This window comes from Calliphora vicina, chromosome 1 (genome assembly GCF_958450345.1).
Source record: "Calliphora vicina chromosome 1, idCalVici1.1, whole genome shotgun sequence".
Lineage (NCBI taxonomy): Eukaryota > Metazoa > Arthropoda > Insecta > Diptera > Calliphoridae > Calliphora > Calliphora vicina.
The window spans coordinates 163,167,851-163,179,964 of record NC_088780.1 but is presented as its reverse complement, the minus strand read 5'-3'; the positions used below and the strand labels follow the sequence as shown (position 1 = coordinate 163,179,964).

General features: G+C 27.2%; 1 protein-coding gene across 4 annotated transcripts in view; it reads right to left on the bottom strand.

Moving 5' to 3' along the window:
* The window catches only part of Unc-115a (Uncoordinated 115a), a 48,344-nt gene extending 42,291 nt beyond the window's left edge, over window positions 1-6,053 (bottom strand). For all 4 annotated transcript variants that reach the window (XM_065516496.1, XM_065516495.1, XM_065516498.1 and 1 more), the window contains exon 1: window positions 5,642-6,053. In XM_065516496.1, the coding sequence (XP_065372568.1) occupies window positions 5,642-5,645 (4 nt within the window). In that variant the 5' untranslated portion in view covers window positions 5,646-6,053. The remainder of the gene's footprint in view (window positions 1-5,641) is intronic.
* Between the last annotated feature and the right edge of the window lie 6,061 nt (window positions 6,054-12,114).

Sequence of the window (12,114 nt, the reverse complement as noted above, 5' to 3'; positions counted from 1 at the left end):
GCAACAGGGAAGAAAATTGGAACTATTTTTTGGTACTTTTCAAACAATAATCAAGATACCTTGAAATCCGATGTTGTGTGTCTGAAATGCTGCTTGAACGCCATATTTTATTACTTGCCATATGTGAAGCCTGACCAACCAACCGAATCGAGATCAATGCCAAATATCCATTGCGCTAAGGTAATGCTCTGTTTTTGGTTAAAGCAAAAGGGTCCTATCTATTATGAGGTGCTGAAATCTGGCCAGACCATCACAGGGAACATGTACCGAACGCAACTGATTTGTTTGAAGCATATTCTGGGCCGAAAAAAGCCAAAAATATGCGGTCAGACATGAAACCGTAATATTTCATCATGACAACACTTGACAATACATGTTAAAAACTATTATGAAAAAAGTGTTTGGGAAGCTTTGCTTCACTCGCTTTATAGACCAGATCTTGCCCCTTCTGACTACTATTTGTTTCGAAATAAGCAGAACGCTTTCTCTTGGATACGCTTTACTTCAGAACAGAGTATCCGATATTGGCTTGATTCGTTCTTGACCTCAAAAGATGAGCAGTTCTTTTGGCGCGGAATACTCTACTATTAGACAGACTTATTGAAACATGTAATGCGAATAGTTGGATCAATGGTACAATAAAAAGTACAATTTTACTTCATCCTTGGTACCAAGCATAACTTTTATTTCACGTGCCTGGTATACATGCCAGTATGGATGAACTTTAAAGGCATGGGTGGAAAAGAAAAACGACAGATTGAATGAAATAATAAAAATGACTATATCGTCAATTTGTTTAAAGCATGTTAGGCACGTTACTGCTAAATAAAGAAGTATGTATGTACAACAAAAAACGTCGACAAAAAAAATGCAACCAACAATAATAATAATACAAGTAATAATATTAATAATAGTGGCGGCGGCGGTGGTGATGATGATGACAATACATATTGTATTGGACGGACTAAATGGACAGACTTGACAATCATACAAAACTAAAGACGTACTCATAGTCAAACAAGTGTATGTATGTATGTAAGTACGAATACAGTTTTTTTGTATACAACATTGTAAAGTAGGCATGTTACGAGAGTATGTAAGCAATTCATTCAATTTAACTAAAACCCAACAACAGACAAGTCAGCCCCAAAGCAAACCAATCAACCATCTAAAGCGACCGACCTACGACGAACATTCATCCATCCATCCAAACGACCGTCCTCATATGGACAAAATACTGAATATAATGTTTGTGCCTGTGTGTTATGCTTGAGTTTTAATAGATTTTTGTACTGACATGAGAAAAAACAAAAAAAAAACTATTGAAATGAAAGGCCGCGGACAGACGTTTATTCACCCGTCATTTTTTTTTGTTTGTTTGTGACATTACAAAAACAATTTGAAAAAAGCTTAAAAACGGGGAAGGAAGTAGCATACATTTTGTTGGGATTATTAAAGAAACAAATAGAATTGTAAAAAGCCAACAAAAATATCCAGTTGAAAAGACAAAATTTAAACCAACTGGAAAGAATGTGCAGTGATGACAACTTTTTTACAAATGTTTGTAAAACAGTACACGTTGAAATGGGAATTAAATACTAAATACATGTGTTTGAAAGCTTTTAGCAAATATTTTAAAAACTTTTTCGAAATATTTCTGAAGTTTCGATCAAAATAATTAGAATTAGAAAAGCTTAATGCTTGAAACACATTGAGTACAGCAGGCTATACAGCTACAAATGCCGTTTGCCGCTATTGTCGGACTGTAGTCTGCTACCTAATTATAATGAAAACGACAGCATTTGGAATTGATATTTTGGAATTTGACGTTTCGATACATATTTCCTTTCAACATTCATACAAAATATTACTAGTAATGATTGACTAGTTTCATTAGAACTCACAAAACTAAAAAAACTTTGAACATAACCACAAAAGATATTAAGAGAATTAAACTCGACTTTACTTACCCTGCAGCCACACGATCAAGTTTTTCTTGATAGTCTTTTACATATACTGTTTGTCGAAATTTACCAAAATTGAAAGCTGAGACGCAACTTGGAAACAATGTTAGTACAAATTGTGCAAAAAAAATGTAATCAGCTGTTTTGTTGAATGAAAATTGAAACACAAACTTGAATGAGAAATTAAATGCAAATTCGTTTCAATTTTTAAAAGTGTAAGTGTATTACTAAAAAAGTGTGAGTGTATTAAAACTTTAAAGGCAAAACTTGATCATGTAAGCCCCAAGTTAAGAGTGTACTTTAGGTCTATCATAGACAAGTTAAAGTATACTTCTGACTAGAGTTGTCAAAACAGTTTTCGAATTATTCGAAAAAGGACGGTTTTTGAGTTATTCGACAAACCGGTTTTTTTGTCTCGAATTATTCGACAAAATCGAATATTTTTTACTTTTTAATAATTATCTATTCCCCTTTTTAATTTTAAACAAATTTTAATACAAAAATGTTATATTTAAATTAACAAACCAATGTTAAGAAACTTTAACATATAGAAGTCATAAAACTCATCGAGCAAAAAATAACCAGATGGGTTTTTAACGTCACCTGTAATAAATTCGCCTTGTTGTACCGTATGCAGTAACACTTTTTAATTGACTTTTTGGTCATAACTAAATGAAAGTTCATCAAGCTCTGATTTACAATATATTGAAGGTGACTCGCAAAATTTTCTTAAATTGACAAAAAAGACTAAAAACCAGTTATTCGAACCGGTTTTTGATAGAAAAAACCGAAAACCGGTTTTAAAAATTAAGCTTTTTCGAATGATTCGAAAACCGGTTTTTAGAATATGTCGAATATTTGACAACTCTACTTCTGACGTTGAATTCGACTCTAAATATAAAACTATCTGTTTTTAACTCGTTTAACAACAGCATCAGCTGTTTTTCGCCAAGCTGCTGTTCTCCGTAAAGTTCGCAGAAAATTTACAATTATTGAACAGTTATCAATAATATTAGTACAAAAATATCCTAAAAATTATAGTAATCTTAAAAGCTGGTTTTTATTTTAAAGTTGTTTTAAGAAATAACCGATTTTAGTATTTGACTTATTATGGGCCTTTTTATTTTGAATATTTGTTAAAGTCGACTTTATTTTAAAATAGAACTTTTGGTTTTTGTGTACCATAAAATCTATTTGAAATAAAGTTTTCAAAACTTTTTTCAATGCATACGTTCAAATCAAAGCTCCAATGAATTTATCTTAATTCTGAATTCTAATACTTTAGCTTCAAAGGATTTTATTTAAATAGAATTCATTCATCGTTTAATGCATTCAACCTTTGAATTATTAAATTTTTGTAAATTCAAATCTAAAATCTAACACAAATTGAATTGAACAAAATTTTCAACATTTTTTAAAAAAAAATATTTTTTAAATTTCTTAATTTTTTTTCCAATCCAAATATATAGATCAAAAAAAGGTCATAAATCGAGGTTATCCTGGTTTTTTCCTTTAATCTCAGCCATTTGTGGGAAAATTTTCCCGATTTTAAATTGCAACCGAACCGGTTCTATACCGGATATATTGATGGATGAATCAGCTACGGAAAGCTGATTTCAACATACAAACGGAGAGACAGAGATGTCTATATCGACTCCGCTATCTATAACGATCAGGAATATATGTATATCTTTGTGGTGTCGCAAATGAAAAATGTAGAAATGTACAAAAGGAATGACAATGGTGAAGGGTGTACAAAATTGACTTAAGCTTTTTTTGTAATTGATTTGAATTAAAAAAAAATAATTATTCAATACATTTTTAAAGCTATTTTCTAATGAATTCCAGTTCAAGAAAATTTAAATGATTCGATAAGGAATTAATTCTATAAAAAATGAATTATCAAAGAAATGAATTCAAAACCTTTGAAGTACAAAGGAATTAAGCTTATGAATTAATTCATAATGAATTCATTAACCGAATAATTAAGATATCAAATTTAATTTGAATTCAAAAATGGAAATAAGAATTAATACTTATGAACATTTGATTCAAATAATTGAAAATATTTGTCAATGAATGTAGGTTTGCAATTTGTTGTTTGGTACGAAATTTAAAATAATAGTCGACTTTATTGATTAAAATTCGACTTCACTTGCTTTTGTGGTAGTTGAAATAAAAACTACTGCAATAAAACTGAAAAATTAGAATTTTTCATGTACATACATATAATTTTTGATCGACCTTTCCTTCGATTATTCTATTTAGTTTCCTATATACAGGCTTTCAAGTTCATTAATTTCATGTACACTAAAGATTATTTACTTATTTTTTAGTAAAATCTGACATTTCATTGGTATTCTTTCACACTTTTTAGGGATTAAATTTTTAGTTTAATATACAACTTACAATCTTTTTTTTACAAGTTTATATTCATTTATAAACTATAACACAATACTTAAAATATTAAAATAAATGTATTTATGTAAAAATATCTTCAAAACAATCTAAAAAATATTAAAAAAAAACTCCACACATTTTAAAAAATACTTTGCTTCTTTCTATTTAACTTTAAGTCGTTTTAGATGTGTAGCGATATTTATATATGTAATTTAACTTGTATTTCAATAAAATCTACTATTTGTTCAAGGTTAAATCGAATTCTAAACATTATTTGCCCCAAATTTACATTATATGCTTTATTTTTATACAGCTACCAGGTATACAGTTGTTTTAAATAACCATTTTTATTTCAGCAAAAAACTTCTAAATTAGCAGCACTGTTTACATGATTTGGATTAGACAACAACAACAATAGCAAAGTTCATTCAATAAAAAAAAAACATAAAATAAAAAAACTAAAACTTGACAGATTAAATACACACATGATGTTTTCATAATAATGACAACGATGACGTATGTTCGTTTATTTATTGAATAAGAAGAGATTTATTTCATTAAATGTTTATTAATTTATTTATTTATACACCAGCCAACAAAACCCCAAAGTAAACAATTAATACAAATATTTATGTACCTATAATTATATTTTACATTGTTAAATAACACAAACAAATTTGGAAGTACATTCAACAAATATAATTTTTGTGTTTAAATTCTAAGGTGGTGGTTTCAAATTGTTTAACATTTATTTGCGTACGGGTCACACACTGGTGATATCATACTTTTTCGAATTCGATTCTACAACAAAAAATTGCAGAAAATTCTAATTCGAAACAAACACAATCAAAACAAGCAAAAAAAAACAAAAACAAGAGCCAGCAAGAGAACATGACGAATTTGTTGCTCTTATTTTCCTTATCTGTGTTTCTCTTTTTCTGAGTCTGTTCTGTTTTTTTACACTACCAAAATAGGGAGTGTACAAAATCAAATAAACCGCACTCTTTCACATGTTTATTTAATCGAAAGATGAGGAGAAAAAAACATGTAAATTTAATTAAAATGGTAACACAAAATATAACTATGGCAAATATTTATTAACACCTTCATTATCGAATCGTATTTGCTGTAGTAAAACATTTATTTTTTCATAGATTAGTTTGTTTTAGAAAAATTAACAAACAACCCCAAAAATTTAACTTCACCTTCTTCTATTTTTTTTCTTTTGACATTTTCATGTTTTTGTGTCTTCTTTTTTTTTTAAATTGCAAACTCACCCATTACACTCTTCTTTTTCTGCTTCTTCGCCCTTTTTGTTACTTTTTTTCAATGATTTGCTTGTGCTTTTTTCCTTCTAATCTTTTTTAGATTGCTTTTTTTCAACTTTTTATAACTTTTATCGTTTTATTTTTATGTATTTCAACTTCCATTAACTTTTTATTAATCACTTTTATTAATGAAAACTTTGGCCGTTGTTTTTTGATATTTTGTTGAATTTTTTTTTTCAAAATAAATGCATTTTTTAATTCTCTTTTTAAGATATTTCTTCACCAAAAAATTTATAAAAAGAAATAGTACCAGGAAATCACAATGACAATTATAAAAAAAAGTGTTAATGAATGTCACCACAATAATTATCCGCACACAAATTGCTTACGACTACCAACCAAGACGACCACTTTTAAACTGAGGTATTTTTCTCTTAAAAACGTTAACTCTGCTGCACAGTGTTGCCAGACAAAGTTTACCTCATGTCTCCAATTTGAAAGTCGATGTCCCCAAAAACTCCCCATTTCAAAATTGAAATCCCCAATTTGTACCCGTAAGTTTATATATATTTATAAAAAACAAAATTAAAAAAAAACTTAATTTTTTTGTTAATACTAAATTTTACTATTGTCCGTTTTATAAAAAGTTGATTCATCGATTTTGGAACAACTTTTTTAGAAGATATTATTTTTTAGAACTCCTTGAGAAATCAAGAGTTTTTTAATATTCGATTTTTAAAATGTAGGGGTTTGAACTTTTTATCCCAAAAAATTATGTTTTTATAGAAAAGGTAAATTCAGTTCACCTTTTAGTACATAATTAAGATTCGAATTTAGAACTTTAACTTAATTTGCAATGAAATTGATAAATAAGATGGATACTGTAATATGTAAAAATATTTTTTAACCCGATTTTTTTTTCACCAAAATTTTTTTTTTCTAAATATTAAAAAAAAAATTAAAAATTTAAAAAAACAATTTGAAAATTTTTTTTTTCAAAAAATGTTTGATTTTGTAGGTAACTAAGTGCAAATACTGTTTTATCGCGTGGGTAATTATTTAGAAATTGCAAAATGCTAAACAGAAATTGTAAATATTTAATTTGAAATCAGTGTTGCCGTTTTGGTTATTAGATGTGTATTTATTTTTTATTTTGGTTACTTTTTTCAAAACATTTTGGTATAGACAGATTTTTCAATATTTAAATATATATACGATCCTAACGAGATCGAAAATTGAAAAATGTATACGTTTTTCATATAATGCATGCAAAATTTGTTACACCAAACTTTGTTTTGTTAAGTCAGTATGTTTTTGAATTCAAAATTTACATTTGATATGTTAACTAGTAACATTTTGCATGAAATATGTATGTATGTATATGAAAAAAACGTACAAATACATATATTAAGAATTTAAATTTTTGAATTTTTTTTCTTTACAAACAATCTCCTGAAAATTTCGAATCAAATAAAAAAAAATCAGCCAAATCGCTCCAGCCGTTATCATGTGATGCTATTACATACATGGACCATTTCATTTTTATATATAAGTATAGATAGATTTGATATTGTTGAAAACGTTAGGACTTGAAGATTGATATTTTAGTAAAATTAAATAATTTTATTAATTTTTGGGACGTCATTTACCTTAAAAAATTTAATATGGTGATTTTCCATAAAGAAAAATATAAAATTTTAACGGTTAAAGATAGCATAACAAAATTTGGAACTAATATAGACTCAAATGTCCTTAAATCAACGACGAATTTTGACATTTTTATACCCTACACTACCGTAGTGGGGAGGGATAATGCGTTTGTGCAGATGTATATAGATGTATATATACCAATCGACTTAGCATCACTTTCTGAGTCGATTAAACGATGTCCGTTGTAATAATTGCGTCGAAGAAATAAGTTCCAATATTTTTAATGTGTTGTGTAAAAAATGTTTTAAATGTGAATTAAAAGTACACACACAAAAAAATATTCGAGGTAATATTACCTTACCATACGTCCTCTTTTTTAGAGGACAATCATCTATTTTAACTGACTGTCATCTATAAAATTTGTGTCCTCTTTCTGTCATCTTTTTCCATAATCTGTCATCTTAATTTTTCAAAGCATGATCAATATTTATTTTTATAAACTAAAACAAATTTTATTGTCGTACTTTTTCTGTTCATACTCTTACTGAATATATTCAAAATTTTTATTTTGAATTATAATTTGTTGAAGGGTATATAAGATTCGGCACAGCCGAATATAGCTCTCTTACTTGTTTATTTTCATTTTTGTGAATGATGAAGAAGTTTATAAAATGATGATGAAGATTATGATAATTGGGATATTTGTGGTGAATTTGAGAATTCAGAATAATACAAATATTTTAATATATTATTTATTAAAAAGGTAAAACGAAAGATTCCCCAAAAAGTTTTAAATTTTTTATTTTTTCAGATTAATTTTTACATTTACTGAATTTAGTGAAAGCAAAAACTGGATACAAATTTATACTAATAGGAATACATATTATTAACTTATTATTTAAATTCATTTTGATTTCAAAGTTACAGCGTAAATTGTGGATCAGGTCAAGAATTTGTTTTATTAAATTTTATATGAAAATCTCAATATATTTAAAATCCTTAATATCATGGTAAATATGATTGTTTCTCCTTTTTTATTTTTTTTTACTTATATACAAGATTTCTCTGTTTCTTAATCACGAAATAAGACTCTTGCATTGGCCATGTTTTATCCCGAAGTCTATAATTCTATTTCTTAATATGGAAATTAACTAAATCAGAGAAAAATTAGATTTTTACAGTAAATTTCAAACAAAAATTTGAAGAGTCCAACCAAAAAGTTAGTAGGGTGTCTTCTGCTGTAAAAAGTTAGTTCAAGTTTTTGATATCTATTTCTGGTTTAGTTGTTGGACAATACAAAGCAGTTTGCCAGAGTAACAAATACATACTGCAATTCATTTGACGAAAAATATAATTTATTTATATACGTTAACTAACTATTAAATTAATCTAAATTAATTTATTTTCTTAAGTTATATTTATAAAAGTCAATAATTTAATATTTTTTTGTGTAAGTTTAAAAATATTAAAGCAAATGGCAACTATTTTTTTTTAACAATGTTTTCTTGTGTTGACGGATTTTAAAATCACACCGAAAAATACTGAAATGTGTGATTTACAGAACAGGCACAAATCAAACACGTGATATAAAAACGATTAGTGATTTGAAATCACTTGGATATCAGAACAGGCCTGATTTCCACCATTTTTTATTTAAATTTTAAATACATTTTTCATTATTAAGTATAAATTAATAATTATGGATTTTTTCAGATTTTTTTTTTTCAGAAGTAGGCCGAACGAAAAAGTTTGTTATAAATATTTAACATTATTTAATTTAAATAAAATAAGCTATTTTCATGAATAGTACTGGGAAAACGGTTTAAAACTTGAATATTTTCCATAGAATTGTATTTTAACGTTTGTCGTTTCGTTTTATAAAATGAGGCCTTTTAAGACTTTGTTATTTATAAAATTCAAAATAAATTTCCTTCGAAAATTCACATAAGAAACGGTTCTTATTTGAATTTTATTAAAGCAGGCATCATAGATTATTACAGATATGAAACAAATGACAGTTCTCAAAAAAGTAATGACGAACCGTATGGTTATTTTGACATTCTACATTGTAGAATCTACAACCCAAGGCATATTTAACCAGGTGGCAGCGTAACGCCAGCTGACTATTTTTTGCTCTACTCATGTTTTGCCTTGTGAAATGTCAAAAACTTGTTTACAAACCTTTTAAAATTTGTAATAAGATTAAAAAGATTATTTTATATTTAAAAAAGTTAGTATTTATCAACGCTTTATGTGCATAAAATATTTAAAAGTGTTAAAAAAAACTTTTTCATTTATAAAAGTGCGATTTTGTGAATTTTTTTTGACAGTTTACACGGTTTTACACAAACAAAAATGACTATTGTTCTTGTATTGTTGTAGTTAAGCTGCCATCTTGTTAATACATCTTGCTACAACCACTTTTTAATGGTTGTGATTAGCAGAGTGAGAGAAAAAATAAAATGTTTAACAGGCAACGAGTGTGATATATATTTATCCCTCTTTCCAAACCACAACCATTTTGACATCTTTTGTTTTCTATTGCAATATTACTGGAACCAGATGACTTATATCTGGGTAATCTGAGGCTGACATGTTCCATAAATATCCCTTTTTGTGCCTCCTTCATGTAAAATCATCGTTTTAATTACGGTAACCAGTGATGTTAACCGTACGGTAATTACCGTATTGTACGGTAATTTAGACCTCCGTACGGTAGGCAGGTAATTTCTACATTTGTACGGTAATTTTAAAAAGTTTAAATTTTTAAGAATTATATCCCAAAAGTTATATTTCCATAATGAGTCTACATATGATATACATATTTCTCATTAAAATAATTAGACAGTTTTGAGGATGATGATAACCAACTACCGCTAGACGAAATATATATAGGCGGTAAAGTAATCGAAAGTCTTTCAAGTATGGATATTTCAACATACAAATTTGTATTAAAAACTGATTGCAAAAATTTTTTTGAATCAAATCAAATGCAATCATTAAAAACATTGACGTAATAAATCCCCAATTGTTCGATACCAATTAGTTTTTCATTTCCCAGAATGGATGAATTTAATGAAATTGATAAGGAATTTATAAGGCAAATAAAAGAGGTTGATAAAAATGGCATTCTGCCGTTTTACAAACTTGGTCCTATATTCAAAATCCTCTATCTTTGATATTCACGAAAATTACTTTCTGCATCTATGGTGGGAATTTCTTACAAACATATTGATTTTGCTGTTTTATTTGCATTTTTGTTATTTCTCTATGTTATGCAAAAAATAATTAATTTTCAAATATTTTTTGGAATAAGTTCTTCATGTTTTCTTACTAATTTTTGAATGATGAACATGAATTTCACATTTTTCAATCATTTAAAAAAATGAATTACCATGAAAATATTTTTATTTTATATGTTTTTTATCTTATGTTGTGTTATTAGCCATTATCTTAAATAAATCACGTTAAAAACTGACAGATGGCATAAATGAAATCAAAATAATTTAATTCTATTAAACTACAAAATCCTCTATCTTATAATTTTTATACACATACATTGAATATTTTGAGAAAAAAACCCTCTATCTATCATAAAGTCCCCAAAAATGCAAAATTTTAAAAACCAATTATATGTGAGATTCAGTAGTTGCTTTAAAATAATAATTGTAGCATACCGAATTTTAATAACTCAAGTAATATGCGAAAAAACAGTTTTTTGGCTTTCCTGAAAAGTTGTGATTTTTAAGATAGAGAGTTTTGAATATATGCCCTCGATATATTGAATTATAAAAATAAACCTGTTTCAATAAGAAAATATTATTATTTTTGAACAAAACTTTGGATACGGTAATTTTACCTAAAAAACGGTAATTTATTTAGGGCTGTACGGTAATCGAAATTAAAAAGTTAACATCACTGACGGTAACCCTGCATACATTTTATCATAACGGGAAAGTTGTAGAAATTTTTTCTCTCTTGTTCTCATTTTCCATTCACATCAGCGTTGCCACTCATAAAATATTTTTCCTACCAAATTTCTAATTAAAAACTACCAAAACCTACCAAATTTAAAATATTTGAGAAATGCTATATGGATTCGTTTCAAAATAAATAGTTAACTTAAAATTATATTATTGCTGCTATAAAATTATCCAGAGGAAGAAAGTTATTTAATTACACTACAATCATAAATATGTTAAAATCGTTCAGTTTTCGAGATTTTATTTTTGAGTCGATTTAACGATGTCCTTCCGTACGTCTGTCTGGCTGGTTGTCCATGTATTTCACATAGCCCCCATATAAATGTCCTCCAGAAATAAGACATTATCCGCCATAAATGCTTGATTTATATAGATATTAAATAACATTTTTACAAATAAATTACACCTAAAAATTCAATTCATAATTGACCATAGCTACCATATAAGGCCCCCCGAAAATTACTTAAACGAGCATAAAACACCTAAAAGTGTTGGTATCCCGAAAAAAATCAACAAATAAGTTTCATAATAATTTCCATATTTGGATATTTAAAGTGTCAGATGAAACTGAAATATTGAAGCAGAGTTTAACACATATTATTAGAAAATAAAAGTATTGAGAGCCCTTTGGCATTTTTTGAACTCAACACTACTAAATAAATACACATTTACCTGACTAAACTAAATATTTAAGAAAAAGCTATCTTCATATTTTGCAAATATGTAGTTTTATTATTTTAGCATAACATAAGTAGGTTTTTCGTTATTATTTTAATTATTTTGTTCTTAAAAATACTTATGTATTCAACAATATCGTAGCCTACCAAAATACGACAAATATCGGAAAAA